The following is a 15,965-nucleotide window of genomic DNA, read 5'->3' as shown; positions in this document are numbered from 1 at the left end:
CAGTATAGACAGTAGTTATATAGGATGGTGTGTATAGACAGTATAGACAGTAGTTATATAGGATGGTGTGTATAGACAGTATAGACAGTAGTTATATAGGATGGTGTGTATAGACAGTAGTTATATAGGATGGTGTGTATAGACAGTAGTTATATAGGACGGTGTGTATAGACAGTATAGACAGTAGTTATATAGGATGGTGTGTATAGACAGTAGTTATATAGGATGGTGTGTATAGACAGTAGTTATATAGGATGGTGTGTATAGACAGTAGTTATATAGGATGGTGTGTATAGACAGTAGTTATATAGGATGGTGTGTATAGACAGTAGTTATATAGGATGGTGTGTATAGACAGTAGTTATATAGGATGGTGTGTATAGACAGTATAGACAGTAGTTATATAGGATGGTGTGTATAGACAGTATAGACAGTAGTTATATAGGATGGTGTGTATAGACAGTATAGACAGTAGTTATATAGGATGGTGTGTATAGACAGTAGTTATATAGGATGGTGTGTATAGACAGTAGTTATATAGGATGGTGTGTATAGACAGTAGTTATATAGGATGGTGTGTATAGACAGTAGTTATATAGGATGGTGTGTATAGACAGTAGTTATATAGGATGGTGTGTATAGACAGTAGTTATATAGGATGGTGTGTATAGACAGTATAGACAGTAGTTATATAGGATGGTGTGTATAGACAGTAGTTATATAGGATGGTGTGTATAGACAGTATAGACAGTAGTTATATAGGATGGTGTGTATAGACAGTAGTTATATAGGATGGTGTGTATAGACAGTAGTTATATAGGATGGTGTGTATAGACAGTAGTTATATAGGATGGTGTGTATAGACAGTATAGACAGTAGTTATATAGGATGGTGTGTATAGACAGTAGTTATATAGGATGGTGTGTATAGACAGTAGTTATATAGGATGGTGTGTATAGACAGTAGTTATATAGGATGGTGTGTATAGACAGTATAGACAGTAGTTATATAGGATGGTGTGTATAGACAGTAGTTATATAGGATGGTGTTTATAGACAGTATAGACAGTAGTGATATAGGATGGTGTGTATAGACAGTAGTTATATAGGATGGTGTTTATAGACAGTAGTTATATAGGATGGTGTGTATAGACAGTAGTTATATAGGATGGTGTGTATAGACAGTAGTTATATAGGATGGTGTGTATAGACAGTAGTTATATAGGATGGTGTGTATAGACAGTATAGACAGTAGTTATATAGGATGGTGTGTATAGACAGTAGTTATATAGGATGGTGTGTATAGACAGTATAGACAGTAGTTATATAGGATGGTGTGTATAGACAGTATAGACAGTAGTTATATAGGATGGTGTGTATAGACAGTATAGACAGTAGTTATATAGGATGGTGTGTATAGACAGTAGTTATATAGGATGGTGTGTATAGACAGTAGTTATATAGGATGGTGTGTATAGACAGTAGTTATATAGGATGGTGTGTATAGACAGTAGTTATATAGGATGGTGTGTATAGACAGTAGTTATATAGGATGGTGTGTATAGACAGTAGTTATATAGGATGGTGTGTATAGACAGTAGTTATATAGGATGGTGTGTATAGACAGTAGTTATATAGGATGGTGTGTATAGACAGTAGTTATATAGGATGGTGTGTATAGACAGTATAGACAGTAGTTATATAGGATGGTGTGTATAGACAGTATATACAGTAGTTATATAGGATGGTGTGTATAGACAGTATAGACAGTAGTTATATAGGATGGTGTGTATAGACAGTAGTTATATAGGATGGTGTGTATAGACAGTAGTTATATAGGATGGTGTGTATAGACAGTAGTTATATAGGATGGTGTGTATAGACAGTAGTTATATAGGATGGTGTGTATAGACAGTATAGACAGTAGTTATATAGGATGGTGTGTATAGACAGTATAGACAGTAGTTATATAGGATGGTGTGTATAGACAGTATAGACAGTAGTTATATAGGATGGTGTGTATAGACAGTACTTATATAGGATGGTGTGTATAGACAGTAGATATATAGGATGGTGTGTATAGACAGTAGTTATATAGGATGGTGTGTATAGACAGTATAGACAGTAGTTATATAGGATGGTGTGTATAGACAGTACTTATATAGGATGGTGTGTATAGACAGTAGATATATAGGATGGTGTGTATAGACAGTAGATATATAGGATGGTGTGTATAGACAGTATAGACAGTAGTTATATAGGATGGTGTGTATAGACAGTATAGACAGTAGTTATATAGGATGGTGTGTATAGACAGTAGTTATATAGGATGGTGTGTATAGACAGTAGTTATATAGGATGGTGTGTATAGACAGTATAGACAGTAGTTATATAGGATGGTGTGTATAGACAGTAGTTATATAGGATGGTGTGTATAGACAGTATAGACAGTAGTTATATAGGATGGTGTGTATAGACAGTAGTTATATAGGATGGTGTGTATAGACAGTAGTTATATAGGATGGTGTGTATAGACAGTATAGACAGTAGTTATATAGGATGGTGTGTATAGACAGTAGTTATACAGGATGATGTGTATAGACAGTAGTTATATAGGATGGTGTGTATAGACAGTATAGACAGTAGTTATATAGGATGGTGTGTATAGACAGTAGTTATATAGGATGGTGTGTATAGACAGTAGTTATATAGGATGGTGTGTATAGACAGTATAGACAGTAGTTATATAGGATGGTGTGTATAGACAGTAGTTATATAGGATGGTGTGTATAGACAGTAGTTATACAGGATGGTGTGTATAGACAGTAGTTATATAGGATGGTGTGTATAGACAGTAGTTATATAGGATGGTGTGTATAGACAGTAGTTATATAGGATGGTGTGTATAGACAGTATAGACACTGTAGTTATATAGGATGGTGAGTATAGACAGTATAGACAGTACTATATAGGATGGTGTGTATAGACAGTATAGACAGTAGTTATACAGGATGGTGTGTATAGACAGTAGATATATAGGCTGGTAACTGAGGGCTGATAACTGAGGGCTGATAACTGAGGGCTGATAACTGAGGGCTGATAACTGAGGGCTGATTGGGCTGCTAACCTGGGACTGCTAACTGAGGCCTGCTAACTGAGGGCTGATGACTGAGGGCTGATTGGGCTGCTAACTGAGGACTGCTAACTGAGGCCTGCTTACTGAGGCCTGCTAACTGAGGGCTGCTAACTGAGGGCTGCTAACTTAGGCCTGCTTACTGAGGCCTGCTAACTGAGCGCTGCTAACTGAGGGCTGCTATTATTTTTACTCCAGGATGAATTATTTCCTTGGTCGGATGTATTCTAACTATGACAGGATGAATGAAATGTGTTGGAGCTAAATCTATTCAGCAGAACAGCGCTGATAAATCTGAAACAACACTCCCCATTTCAGTCCCCAATGGAACCCTATTCCCTATATAGTGCCCTACAGGGCTATGGTCAAATGGAACCCTATTCCCTATATAGTGCCCTACAGAGCTATGGTCAAATAGAACCCTATTCCCTATATAGTGCCCTACAAAGCTATGGTCAAATGGAACCCTATTCCCTATATAGAGCCCTACAGGGCTATGGTCAAATGTAGGGCTCTATACAGGGAATATGGTGCTATTTGGGATACCCCTCCCCACTGCTCTGCTACTACCCAACCACCACCACTCCTGCAGTCCTTAGCAGTGACATCAAGGTATTTCTCTGTCTCTCCAGTAAAGTATTACAGTTCACTCTGTCCCCTCAGTGTTAATGAACACTTTAAACCAGAGGCAGCATATTTATACCCAGAGGTCTAAGATCGTACAACACAAAGTCATACTATACTGCCTGGCATGCCGGCCGCACCTGTCACTGATACGGTCTGTCCCTCTCTAACACAAAGACACACAACTAAGTGTAGAAAACATTAAGAACACTAATATTGAGTTGCACATGGTACAGAATAGCAGAGTATATCACGGTGGTTTCTGAACTCACCTACCACTACCGTCACCTTTGAATTGAACTTTCCGTTGACCTTCTGAATTATTTTATTTATTTTATTTGACCTTTATTTAACCAGGTAGGCCAGTTGAGAACAAGTTCTCATTTACAACTGCGACCTGGCCAAGATAAAGCAAAGCAGTGTGACACAAACAACAACAACAGATTTACACATGGAATAAACAAACATACAGTCAATAACACAGTAGAAAAAAAAGAAAATCTGTATTCAGTTTGTGCAAATGGCGTGAGGAGGTGAGGCAGTAAATAGGCCATAGTAGCAAAGTCATTACAATTTAGCAAATGAACACTGGAGTGATAGATGAGCAGATGATGATGTGGTCCTTCTGTAGCTCAGTTGGTAGAGCATGGCGCTTGTAACGCCAGGGTAGTGGGTTCGATTCCCGGGACCACCCATACGTAGAATGTATGCACACATGACTGTAAGTCGCTTTGGATAAAAGCGTCTGCTAAATGGCATATATTATTATTATATTATTATGTGCAAGTAGAGATGCTGGAGTGATAGATGAGCAGATGATGATGTGCAAGTAGAGATACTGGTGTGCAAAAGACCAGAAAAGTTTTTAAAAAACAATATGGGGAAGAGGTAGGTAGTTGGATGAGCTATTTACAGATGGGCTATTTACAGCTGCAGCGATCGGTTAGCTGCTCAGATAGCTTATGTTTAAAGTTAGTGAGCCAAATATAAGTCTACAGCTTCAGCGATTTTTGCAATTTTGCAATTGAAATGGAGTCGACACCAACCCTTGTTTACAGCAGTATCTAGTCTCGCATCATCTCTGGGAATGTAGGTAATACATAATAACTCACTGGATGAATAAACAATGCCACTAATACTAAATAACACTAATAAACGTTACCTCACAGCACTCCATGGCATCAGGCAGGCGGTCCAGTTTCCTGTAGGCTACAGACATGTGGTACTGGCTCATGGCCCTGTACTTCAGACTCCAGCCTTTACCGTAGTCATTCACCAGCTCAGCCGCTTTACACGGGAAGAACAGGGCTTTCTCATAGTCCTGATGGGAGGACATAACAGGTCATTTACACAGGAAGAACAGGGCTTTCTCATAGTCCTGATGGGAGGACATAACATCATTTACACAGGAAGAACAGGGCTTTCTCATAGTCCTGATGGGAGGACATGACATCATTTACAGGAAGAACAGGGCTTTCTCATAGTCCTGATGGGAGGACATAACAGGTCATTTACAGGAAGAACAGGGCTTTCTCATATTCCTGATGGGAGGACATAACAGGTCATTTACACAGGAAGAACAGGGCTTTCTCATAGTCCTGATGGGAGGACATAACATCATTTACACAGGAAGAACAGGGCTTTCTCATAGTCCTGATGGGAGGACATGACATCATTTACAGGAAGAACAGGGCTTTCTCATAGTCCTGATGGGAGGACATAACAGGTCATTTACAGGAAGAACAGGGCTTTCTCATATTCCTGATGGGAGGACATAACAGGTCATTTACACAGGAAGAACAGGGCTTTCTCATAGTCCTGATGGGAGGACATGACATCATTTACACAGGAAGAACAGGGCTTTCTCATAGTCCTGATGGGAGGACATAACAGATCATTTACACAGGAAGAACAGGGCTTTCTCATAGTCCTGATGGGAGGACATAACAGATCATTTACACAGGGAGAACAGGGCTTTCTCATAGTCCTGATGGGAGGACATGACATCATTTACACAGGAAGAACAGGGCTTTCTCATAGTCCTGATGGGAGGACATATCAGATAATTTACACAAGAAGAACAGGGCTTTCTCATAGTCCTGATGGGAGGACATGACATCATTTACACAGGAAGAACAGGGCTTTCTCATAGTCCTGATGGGAGGACATATCAGATCATTTACACAGGAAGAACAGGGCTTTCTCATAGTCCTGATGGGAGGACATGACATCATTTACACAGGAAGAACAGGGCTTTCTCATAGTCCTAATGGGAGGAAACTGAACAGATGGATGAGTTTTTTATTTATTTTACCTTTATTTAACTAGGCAAGTCAGTTAAGAACAAATTCTTATTTTCAATGACGGCCTGGGAACAGTGGGTTAACTGCCTGTTCAGCGCTCTAACCACTAGGCTACACTGCCGTGAGGAGCCGGCGTCCATTTAAAAAATTGAATTGAACTTTTATTTAATTGAACCATGTTATCCCATTCCCATAAAAGAGGGCAGCTCTGTGAAACACACACTCGGTCTACAGCCAGATTTAGCAGTCCGGATCAGCAACACTACAGTTTTGATATAAACTTTACCTCTTTATAAGCGTTCTAACTTGATGCCATAATATTCTAACCGGCGATTTAATTAATGACCGCTGAGAGTTTAGTCTGTCCTGTATTATTAGGGCAAGCAGATTCAACTTTCATTCTCCGGACGCCGGCTAAACTGGACCTGATTGAAACCAATCCATTTTTTGGAATCTAGGGATTACTGGGACAAATCTCACGTGTCAAAACGGAATACAACAGGCCCTCTACCAGGCTAGACCCAGGCCTCGACTACACAGGCAGGCCTCCACCAAGCTAGAATACAACAGACCTCTACCAGGCTACAATACAACATAACTACAATAACAACTGTACTAGGGACAACACAGTTAGTCTGGGACCAGTGTAGGGGACAAAACACACTACTACACAGGCCTCTACCAGGCCTGAATACAACAGCCCTCTGACCAGGGCCTATGTGGCTCACTCAGCCTTTGCACCAAAATGCATTTGACAAGATGTGTCCTCAAATATAACTGTGTTGAATTGAAGGAGGACTCTTCTGAGAATTGATAATACTCTGAAGACTCTTTTTACCAATGTAATAACAAATATAGGACATTTTCTCAGAGCGTCATAATAGACATACTGTCGACACTTTACCTTGAGCTGGATATAGAAGTTCCCCAGGCTGCAGCAGACTCTAGACTCCAGCATCTTGTCATCGTTGTTGTGGGCGTAGCGCAGAGCCTTCTCATAGCTCTCTAGAGCCTTCTGGAACACACTGACGCCCAGGAACGCGTTGCCCATGCTCAGACACACCTGGAAACACAAGTAGAGGCAGAGGTCATAAAGGCAGAAGTCGTAAAGGCCTTGACTTCATTTGCATTGTGGCATTTTTTTTCAGTAAACTCAGATGTACGCAGACGTCCAGAGGTCCCAGACCTCCAGAGGTCCCAGACATCCAGAGATCCCAGACATCCAGAGATCCCAGAGGTCCCAGAGGTCCCAGAGATCCCAGAGGTCCCAGAGATCCCAGAGGTCCCAGACATCCAGAGGTCCCAGACATCCAGAGGTCCCAGACATCCAGAGGTCCCAGACATCCAGAGGTCCCAGAGGTCCCAGAGGTCCCAGAGGTCCCAGAGGTCCCAGAAGCCCCAGAGGTCCCAGACGCCCCAGAGGTCCCAGACGCCCCAGAGGTCCCAGAGGTTCCAGAGGTCCCAGAGGTCCCATTCTCTTTATTTTCCGATTGTTTTGTCTCACTGTAAGAACGTGTTGTTTATTGTTGTGGTGTTTTGTTTTCTGCCACCATTATGAATGTGTCCTGTTTGGTTTGGCAACAGGAAATAAGGCGAAACAGCATGTATTACAGTATTATAATATTATTGTGTATTATTGCTGAGACCCACCTGTCCGTTAAGTTGCAGACTGACAGTAGTTCCCTGCATGTTCAGGCAGGTCTTACAGTAGGACACAGTCTTCTGGAAGTCACACAGCTTCTCGTTGCTCCTAGCCAGGTTCAGGTAGCCCTCAGTCAGGTAGTCTGGGTCCTCCATCTCCCTGGCTGTGTCTATCTGGGCCAAAGCATACTGACGGAGGAGAGAGAGAGAGAGGATGAAGGACGATTTGGATGAAGGACTATTTGGCCAAAATAGGTCGGACCAATGTAGATAATTAATCATTAATAATTAACACTATAGACACAATGTAGACAACTAACACTATGGACACAATGTAGATAACTAACACTATAGACACAATGTAGATAACACTATGGACACAATTTAGATAACTAACACTATAGACACAATGTAGACAACTAACACTATGGACACAATGTAGATAACTAACACTATAGACACAATGTAGATAACTAACACTATTGACACAATGTAGATAACTAACACTATTGACACAATGTAGATAACTAACACTATGGACACAATGTAGATAACTAACACTATAGACACAATGTAGATAACTAACACTATTGACACAATGTAGATAACTAACACTATTGACAATGTAGATAACTAACACTATAGACACAATGTAGATAACTAACACTATAGACACAATGTAGATAACTAACACTATAGACACAATGTAGATAACTAACGCTATAGACACAATGTAGATAACTAACACTATAGACACAATGTAGATAACTAACACTATAGACACAATGTAGATAACTAACACTAAAGACACAATGTAGATAACACTATAGACACAATGTAGATAACTAACACTATAGACACAATGTAGATAACTAACACTATAGACACAATGTAGATAACTAACACTAAAGACACAATGTAGATAACTAACACTATGGACACAATGTAGATAACTAACACTATTGACACAATGTAGATAACTAACACTATAGACACAATGTAGATAACTAACACTATAGACACAATGTTGATAACTAACACTATGGAGGACACAATGTTGATAACTAACACTATGGACACAATGTAGATAACTAACACTATTGACACAATGTAGATAACTAACACTATAGACACAATGTAGATAACTAACACTATTGACACAATGTAGATAACTAACATTATGGACACAATGTAGATAACTAACACTGGAGACAATGTAGATAACTAACACTATGGACACAATGTAGATAACTAACACTATAGACACAATGTAGATAACTAACACTATAGACACAATGTAGATAACTAACACTATGGACACAATGTAGATAACACTATTGACACAATGTAGATAACTAACACTATAGACACAATGTAGACAACTAACACTATGGACACAATGTAGATAACTAACACTATAGACACAATGTAGATAACACTATGGACACAATTTAGATAACTAACACTATAGACACAATGTAGACAACTAACACTATGGACACAATGTAGATAACTAACACTATAGACACAATGTAGATAACTAACACTATTGACACAATGTAGATAACTAACACTATTGACACAATGTAGATAACTAACACTATGGACACAATGTAGATAACTAACACTATAGACACAATGTAGATAACTAACACTATTGACACAATGTAGATAACTAACACTATTGACAATGTAGATAACTAACACTATAGACACAATGTAGATAACTAACACTATAGACACAATGTAGATAACTAACACTATAGACACAATGTAGATAACTAACACTATAGACACAATGTAGATAACTAACACTATAGACACAATGTAGATAACTAACACTAAAGACACAATGTAGATAACACTATAGACACAATGTAGATAACTAACACTATAGACACAATGTAGATAACTAACACTATAGACACAATGTGTCATGGAGGTGAAAGAGGACCCAAAAGCGACTTGGCGAAAACAGAGTCTTTAATCCAGTAAAGTAAATACAAACAAAAAAAAACACAACTTTCACTCGATATGACGAGGACAAACTGGAGACTCGATCTTGAACAGCAGGTGAACAGCAGGTTGCCTCGGGAAGGCACTTGAACCAGACAGACTCAGACACCTGCTCACCACGCAGCATCTGAGGAAAACACGACACGACAGGGCGATACACAAACACAGCACGGTGAATTCTAAACAAGGAACCGACAGGACAGGAACGGAACACAAAGGAAGAAATAGGGACTCTAATCAGGGAAAAGGATCGGGAACAGGTGTGGGAAGACTAAATGATGATTAGGGGAATAGGAACAGCTGGGAGCAGGAACGGAACGATAGAGAGAAGAGAGAGCGAGAGAGTGAGAGAGGGAGGGGGAGAGAGAGGGATAGAAAGAGGGAAAGAACCTAATAAGACCAGCAGAGGAAAACGAATAGAATGGGAAGCACAGGGACAAGACAAGATAATAAATGACAAAACATGACAGTACCCCCCCACTCACCGAGCGCCTCCTGGCGCACTCGAGGAGGAATCCTGGCGGCAACGGAGGAAATCATCGATGAGTGAACGGTCCAGCACGTCCCGAGACGGAACCCAACTCCTCTCCTCAGGACCGTAACCCTCCCAATCCACTAAGTATTGGTGACCCCGTCCCGAGAACGCATGTCCATGATCTTATGTACCTTGTAAATAGGTGCGCTCTCGACAAGGACGGGAGGGGGGGAGGGAAGACGAACGGGGGTGCGAAGAAAGGGCTTAACACAGGAGACATGGAAGACAGGATGGACGCGACGAAGATGTCGCGGAAGAAGCAGTCGCACAGCGACAGGATTGACGACCTGGGAGACACGGAACGGACCAATGAACCGCGGAGTCAACTTACGAGAAGCTGTCGTAAGAGGAAGGTTGCGAGTGGAAAGCCACACTCTCTGGCCGCAACAATACCTTGGACTCTTAATCCTGCGTTTATTGGCGGCTCTCACAGTCTGTGCCCTGTAACGGCAAAGTGCAGACCTCACCCTCCTCCAGGTGCGCTCACAACGTTGGACAAACGCTTGAGCGGAGGGAACGCTGGACTCGGCAAGCTGGGAAGAGAACAGAGGAGGCTGGTAACCCAGACTACTCTGAAACGGAGATAACCCGGTAGCAGACGAAGGAAGCGAATTGTGAGCGTATTCTGCCCAGGGGAGCTGTTCTGCCCAAGACGCAGGGTTTCTGAAAGAAAGGCTGCGTAGTATGCGACCAATCGTCTGATTGGCCCTCTCTGCTTGACCGTTAGACTGGGGATGAAACCCGGAAGAGAGACTGACGGACGCACCAATCAAACGACAGAACTCCCTCCAAAACTGTGACGTGAATTGCGGGCCTCTGTCTGAAACGGCGTCTAACGGGAGGCCATGAATTCTGAATACATTCTCGATAATGATTTGTGCCGTCTCCTTAGCGGAAGGAAGTTTAGCGAGGGGAATGAAATGTGCCGCCTTAGAGAACCTATCGACAACCGTAAGAATCACAGTCTTCCCCGCAGACAAAGGCAGACCGGTAATGAAGTCTAGGGCGATGTGAGACCATGGTCGAGAAGGAATGGGGAGCGGTCTGAGACGACCGGCAGGAGGAGAGTTACCCGACTTAGTCTGCGCGCAGTCCGAACAAGCAGCCACGAAACGGCGCGTGTCACGCTCCTGAGTCGGCCACCAAAAGCGCTGGCGAATAGACGCAAGAGTGCCTCGAACACCGGGATGACCAGCTAACTTGGCAGAGTGAGCCCACTGAAGAACAGCCAGACGAGTGGAAACAGGAACGAAAAGGAGGTTACTAGGACAAGCGCGCGGCGACGCAGTGTGCGTGAGTGCTTGCTTAACCTGTCTTTCAATTCCCCAGACTGTTAACCCGACAACACGCCCATAAGGAAGAATCCCCTCGGGATCAGTAGAAGCCACAGAAGAACTAAACAGACGGGATAAGGCATCAGGCTTGGTGTTCTTGCTACCCGGACGGTAAGAAATCACAAACTCGAAACGAGCGAAAAACAACGCCCAACGAGCTTGACGGGCATTAAGTCGTTTGGCAGAACGGATGTACTCAAGGTTCTTATGGTCTGTCCAAACGACAAAAGGAACGGTCGCCCCCTCCAACCACTGTCGCCATTCGCCTAGGGCTAAGCGGATGGCGAGCAGTTCACGGTTACCCACATCATAGTTGCGCTCAGATGGCGACAGGCGATGAGAAAAATAAGCGCAAGGATGAACCTTATCGTCAGACTGGAAGCGCTGGGATAGAATGGCTCCCACGCCTACCTCTGAAGCGTCAACCTCGACAATGAATTGTCTAGTGACGTCAGGAGTAACGAGGATAGGAGCGGACGTAAAATGTTCTTTTAGAAGATCAAAAGCTCCCTGGGCGGAACCGGACCACTTAAAACACGTCTTGACAGAAGTAAGAGCTGTGAGAGGGGCAGCAACTTGACCGAAATTACGAATGAAACGCCGATAGAAATTAGCGAAACCTAAAAAGCGCTGCAACTCGACACGTGACCTTGGAACGGGCCAATCACTGACAGCTTGGACCTTAGCGGAATCCATCTGAATGCCTTCAGCGGAAATAACGGAACCGAGAAAAGTAACGGAGGAGACATGAAAAGAGCACTTCTCAGCCTTTACGTAGAGACAATTCTCTAAAAGGCGCTGTAGAACACGTCGAACGTGCTGAACATGAATCTCGAGTGACGGAGAAAAATCAGGATATCGTCAAGATAGACAAAAACAAAGATGTTCAGCATGTCTCTCAGAACATCATTAACTAATGCCTGAAAAACAGCTGGCGCATTGGCGAGACCAAACGGCAGAACCCGGTACTCAAAATGCCCTAACGGAGTGTTAAACGCCGTTTTCCACTCGTCCCCTCTCTGATGCGCACGAGATGGTAAGCGTTACGAAGGTCCAACTTAGTAAAGCACCTGGCTCCCTGCAGAATCTCGAAGGCTGATGACATAAGGGGAAGCGGATAACGATTCTTAACCGTTATGTCATTCAGCCCTCGATAATCCACGCAGGGGCGCAGAGTACCGTCCTTCTTCTTAACAAAAAAGAACCCCGCCCCGGCCGGGAGAGGAAGAAGGCACTATGGTACCGGCGTCAAGAGACACAGACAAATAATCCTCGAGAGCCTTACGTTCGGGAGCCGACAGAGAGTATAGTCTACCCCGAGGAGGAGTGGTCCCCGGAAGGAGATCAATACTACAATCATACGACCGGTGAGGAGGAAGGGAGTTGGCTCGGGATCGACTGAAGACCGTGCGCAGATCATGATATTCCTCCGGCACTCCTGTCAAATCGCCAGGTTCCTCCTGAGAAGTAGGGACAGAAGAAACGGGAGGGATGGCAGACATTAAACACTTCACATGACAAGAAACGTTCCAGGATAGGATAGAATTACTAGACCAATTAATAGAAGGATTATGACATACTAGCCAGGGATGACCCAAAACAACAGGTGTAAACGGTGAACGAAAAATCAAAAAAGAAATAGTCTCACTGTGGTTACCAGATACTGTGAGGGTTAACGGTAGTGTCTCAAATCTGATACTGGGAAGATGACTACCATCTAAGGCGAACATGGGCGTAGGCTTCTCTAACTCTCTGAAAGGAATGTCATGTTTCCGAACCCATGCTTCGTCCATGAAACAACCCTCAGCCCCAGAGTCTATCAAGGCACTACATGTAGCACCCGAACCGGTCCAGCGTAGATGGACCGACAAAGTAGTACAGGATTTTGATGGAGAGACTTGAGTAGTTGCGCTCACCTGTAGCCCTCCGCTTACAGATGAGCTCTGGCTTTTACTGGACATGAATTAACAAAATGTCCAGCAACTCCGCAATAGAGGCACAGGCGGTTGGTGATCCTCCGTTCCCTCTCCTTAGTCGAGATGCGAATCCCTCCCAACTGCATGGGCTCAGTCTCTGAGCCAGAGGAGGGAGATGGTTGCGATGCGGAGCAGGGAAACACCGTTGATGCGAGCTCTCTTCCACGAGCCCGGTGACGAAGATCTACCCGTCGTTCTATGCGGATGGCGAGAGCAATCAAAGAGTCCACATCTGAAGGAACCTCCCGGGAGAGAATCTCATCCTTAACCACTGCGTGGAGTCCCTCCAGAAAACGAGCGAGCAGCGCCGGCTCGTTCCACTCACTAGAGGCAGCAAGAGTGCGAAACTCAATAGAATAATCCGTTATGGACCGTTCACCTTGGCATAAGGAAGCCAGGGCCCTAGAAGCCTCCCTACCAAAAACTGAACGGTCAAAAACCCGAATCATCTCCTCTTTAAAGTTCTGGAACTTGTTAGAGCAATCAGCCCTTGCCTCCCAGATAGCTGTGCCCCATTCTCGAGCCCGGCCAGTAAGGAGTGAAATGACGTAAGCAACCCGAGCTCTCTCTCTAGAGTATGTGTTGGGTTGGAGAGAGAACACAATCTCACACTGCGTGAGAAAGGAGCGGCACTCAGTGGGCTGCCCGGAGTAGCAAGGTGGGTTATTAACCCTAGGTTCTGGAGGCTCGGCAGGCCAGGAAGTAACAGGTGGCACGAGACGTAGACTCTGGAACTGTCCAGAGAGGTCGGAAACCTGAGCGGCCAGGTTCTCCACGGCATGGCGAGCAGCAGACAATTCCTGCTCGTGTCTGCCGAGCATGGCTCCTTGGATCTCGACGGCAGTGTAACGAGCGTCTGAAGTCGCTGGGTCCATTCCTTGGTCGGTTCCTTCTGTCATGGAGGTGAAAGAGGACCCAAAAGCGACTTGGCGAAAACAGAGTCTTTAATCCAGTAAAGTAAATACAAACAAAAAAAAACACAACTTTCACTCGATATGACGAGGACAAACTGGAGACTCGATCTTGAACAGCAGGTGAACAGCAGGTTGCCTCGGGAAGGCACTTGAACCAGACAGACTCAGACACCTGCTCACCACGCAGCATCTGAGGAAAACACGACACGACAGGGCGATACACAAACACAGCACGGTGAATTCTAAACAAGGAACCGACAGGACAGGAACGGAACACAAAGGAAGAAATAGGGACTCTAATCAGGGAAAAGGATCGGGAACAGGTGTGGGAAGACTAAATGATGATTAGGGGAATAGGAACAGCTGGGAGCAGGAACGGAACGATAGAGAGAAGAGAGAGCGAGAGAGTGAGAGAGGGAGGGGGAGAGAGAGGGATAGAAAGAGGGAAAGAACCTAATAAGACCAGCAGAGGAAAACGAATAGAATGGGAAGCACAGGGACAAGACAAGATAATAAATGACAAAACATGACACAATGTAGATAACTAACACTAAAGACACAATGTAGATAACTAACACTATGGACACAATGTAGATAACTAACACTATTGACACAATGTAGATAACTAACACTATAGACACAATGTAGATAACTAACACTATAGACACAATGTTGATAACTAACACTATGGAGGACACAATGTTGATAACTAACACTATGGACACAATGTAGATAACTAACACTATTGACACAATGTAGATAACTAACACTATAGACACAATGTAGATAACTAACACTATTGACACAATGTAGATAACTAACATTATGGACACAATGTAGATAACTAACACTGGAGACAATGTAGATAACTAACACTATGGACACAATGTAGATAACTAACACTATAGACACAATGTAGATAACTAACACTATAGACACAATGTAGATAACTAACACTATGGACACAATGTAGATAACACTATTGACACAATGTAGATAACTAACACTATTGACACAATGTAGATAACTAACACTATTGACACAATGTAGATAACTAACACTATTGACACAATGTAGATAACTAACACTATAGACACAATGTAGATAACACTATAGACACAATGTAGATAACTAACACTATAGACACAATGTAGTTAACTAACACTATAGACACAATGTAGATAACACTATAGACACAATGTAGATAACTAGCACTATAGACACAATGTAGATAACTAACACTATAGACACAATGTAGATAACTAACACTATAGACAAAATGTAGATAACTAACACTATAGACACAATGTAGATAACTAACACTGGAGACAATGTAGATAACTAACACTATAGACACAATGTAGATAACTAACACTATAGACACAATGTAGATAACTAACACTATTGACACAATGTAGATAACTAACACTATAGACACAATGTAGATAACTAACACTGGAGACAATGTAGATAACTAACACTATAGACAC

The 15,965-nt window shown here is 42.8% G+C and overlaps 1 protein-coding gene across 1 annotated transcript in view; it reads right to left on the bottom strand.

Moving 5' to 3' along the window:
- The window catches only part of rapsn (receptor-associated protein of the synapse, 43kD), a 35,154-nt gene that overhangs the window by 14,976 nt on the left and 4,213 nt on the right, over positions 1 to 15,965 (bottom strand). The window contains exons 2-4 of the mRNA XM_046297135.1: positions 7,710 to 7,889; positions 6,964 to 7,122; positions 4,919 to 5,077 (exon numbers count right to left, since the gene is read on the bottom strand). Of these exons, the coding sequence (XP_046153091.1) occupies positions 4,919 to 5,077; positions 6,964 to 7,122; positions 7,710 to 7,889 (498 nt within the window). The remainder of the gene's footprint in view (positions 1 to 4,918; positions 5,078 to 6,963; positions 7,123 to 7,709; positions 7,890 to 15,965) is intronic.

The sequence above is a fragment of the Oncorhynchus gorbuscha genome, linkage group LG01 (assembly GCF_021184085.1).
Source record: "Oncorhynchus gorbuscha isolate QuinsamMale2020 ecotype Even-year linkage group LG01, OgorEven_v1.0, whole genome shotgun sequence".
Taxonomy (NCBI): domain Eukaryota; kingdom Metazoa; phylum Chordata; class Actinopteri; order Salmoniformes; family Salmonidae; genus Oncorhynchus; species Oncorhynchus gorbuscha.
This window is presented reverse-complemented; position numbering and strand designations above follow the sequence as displayed.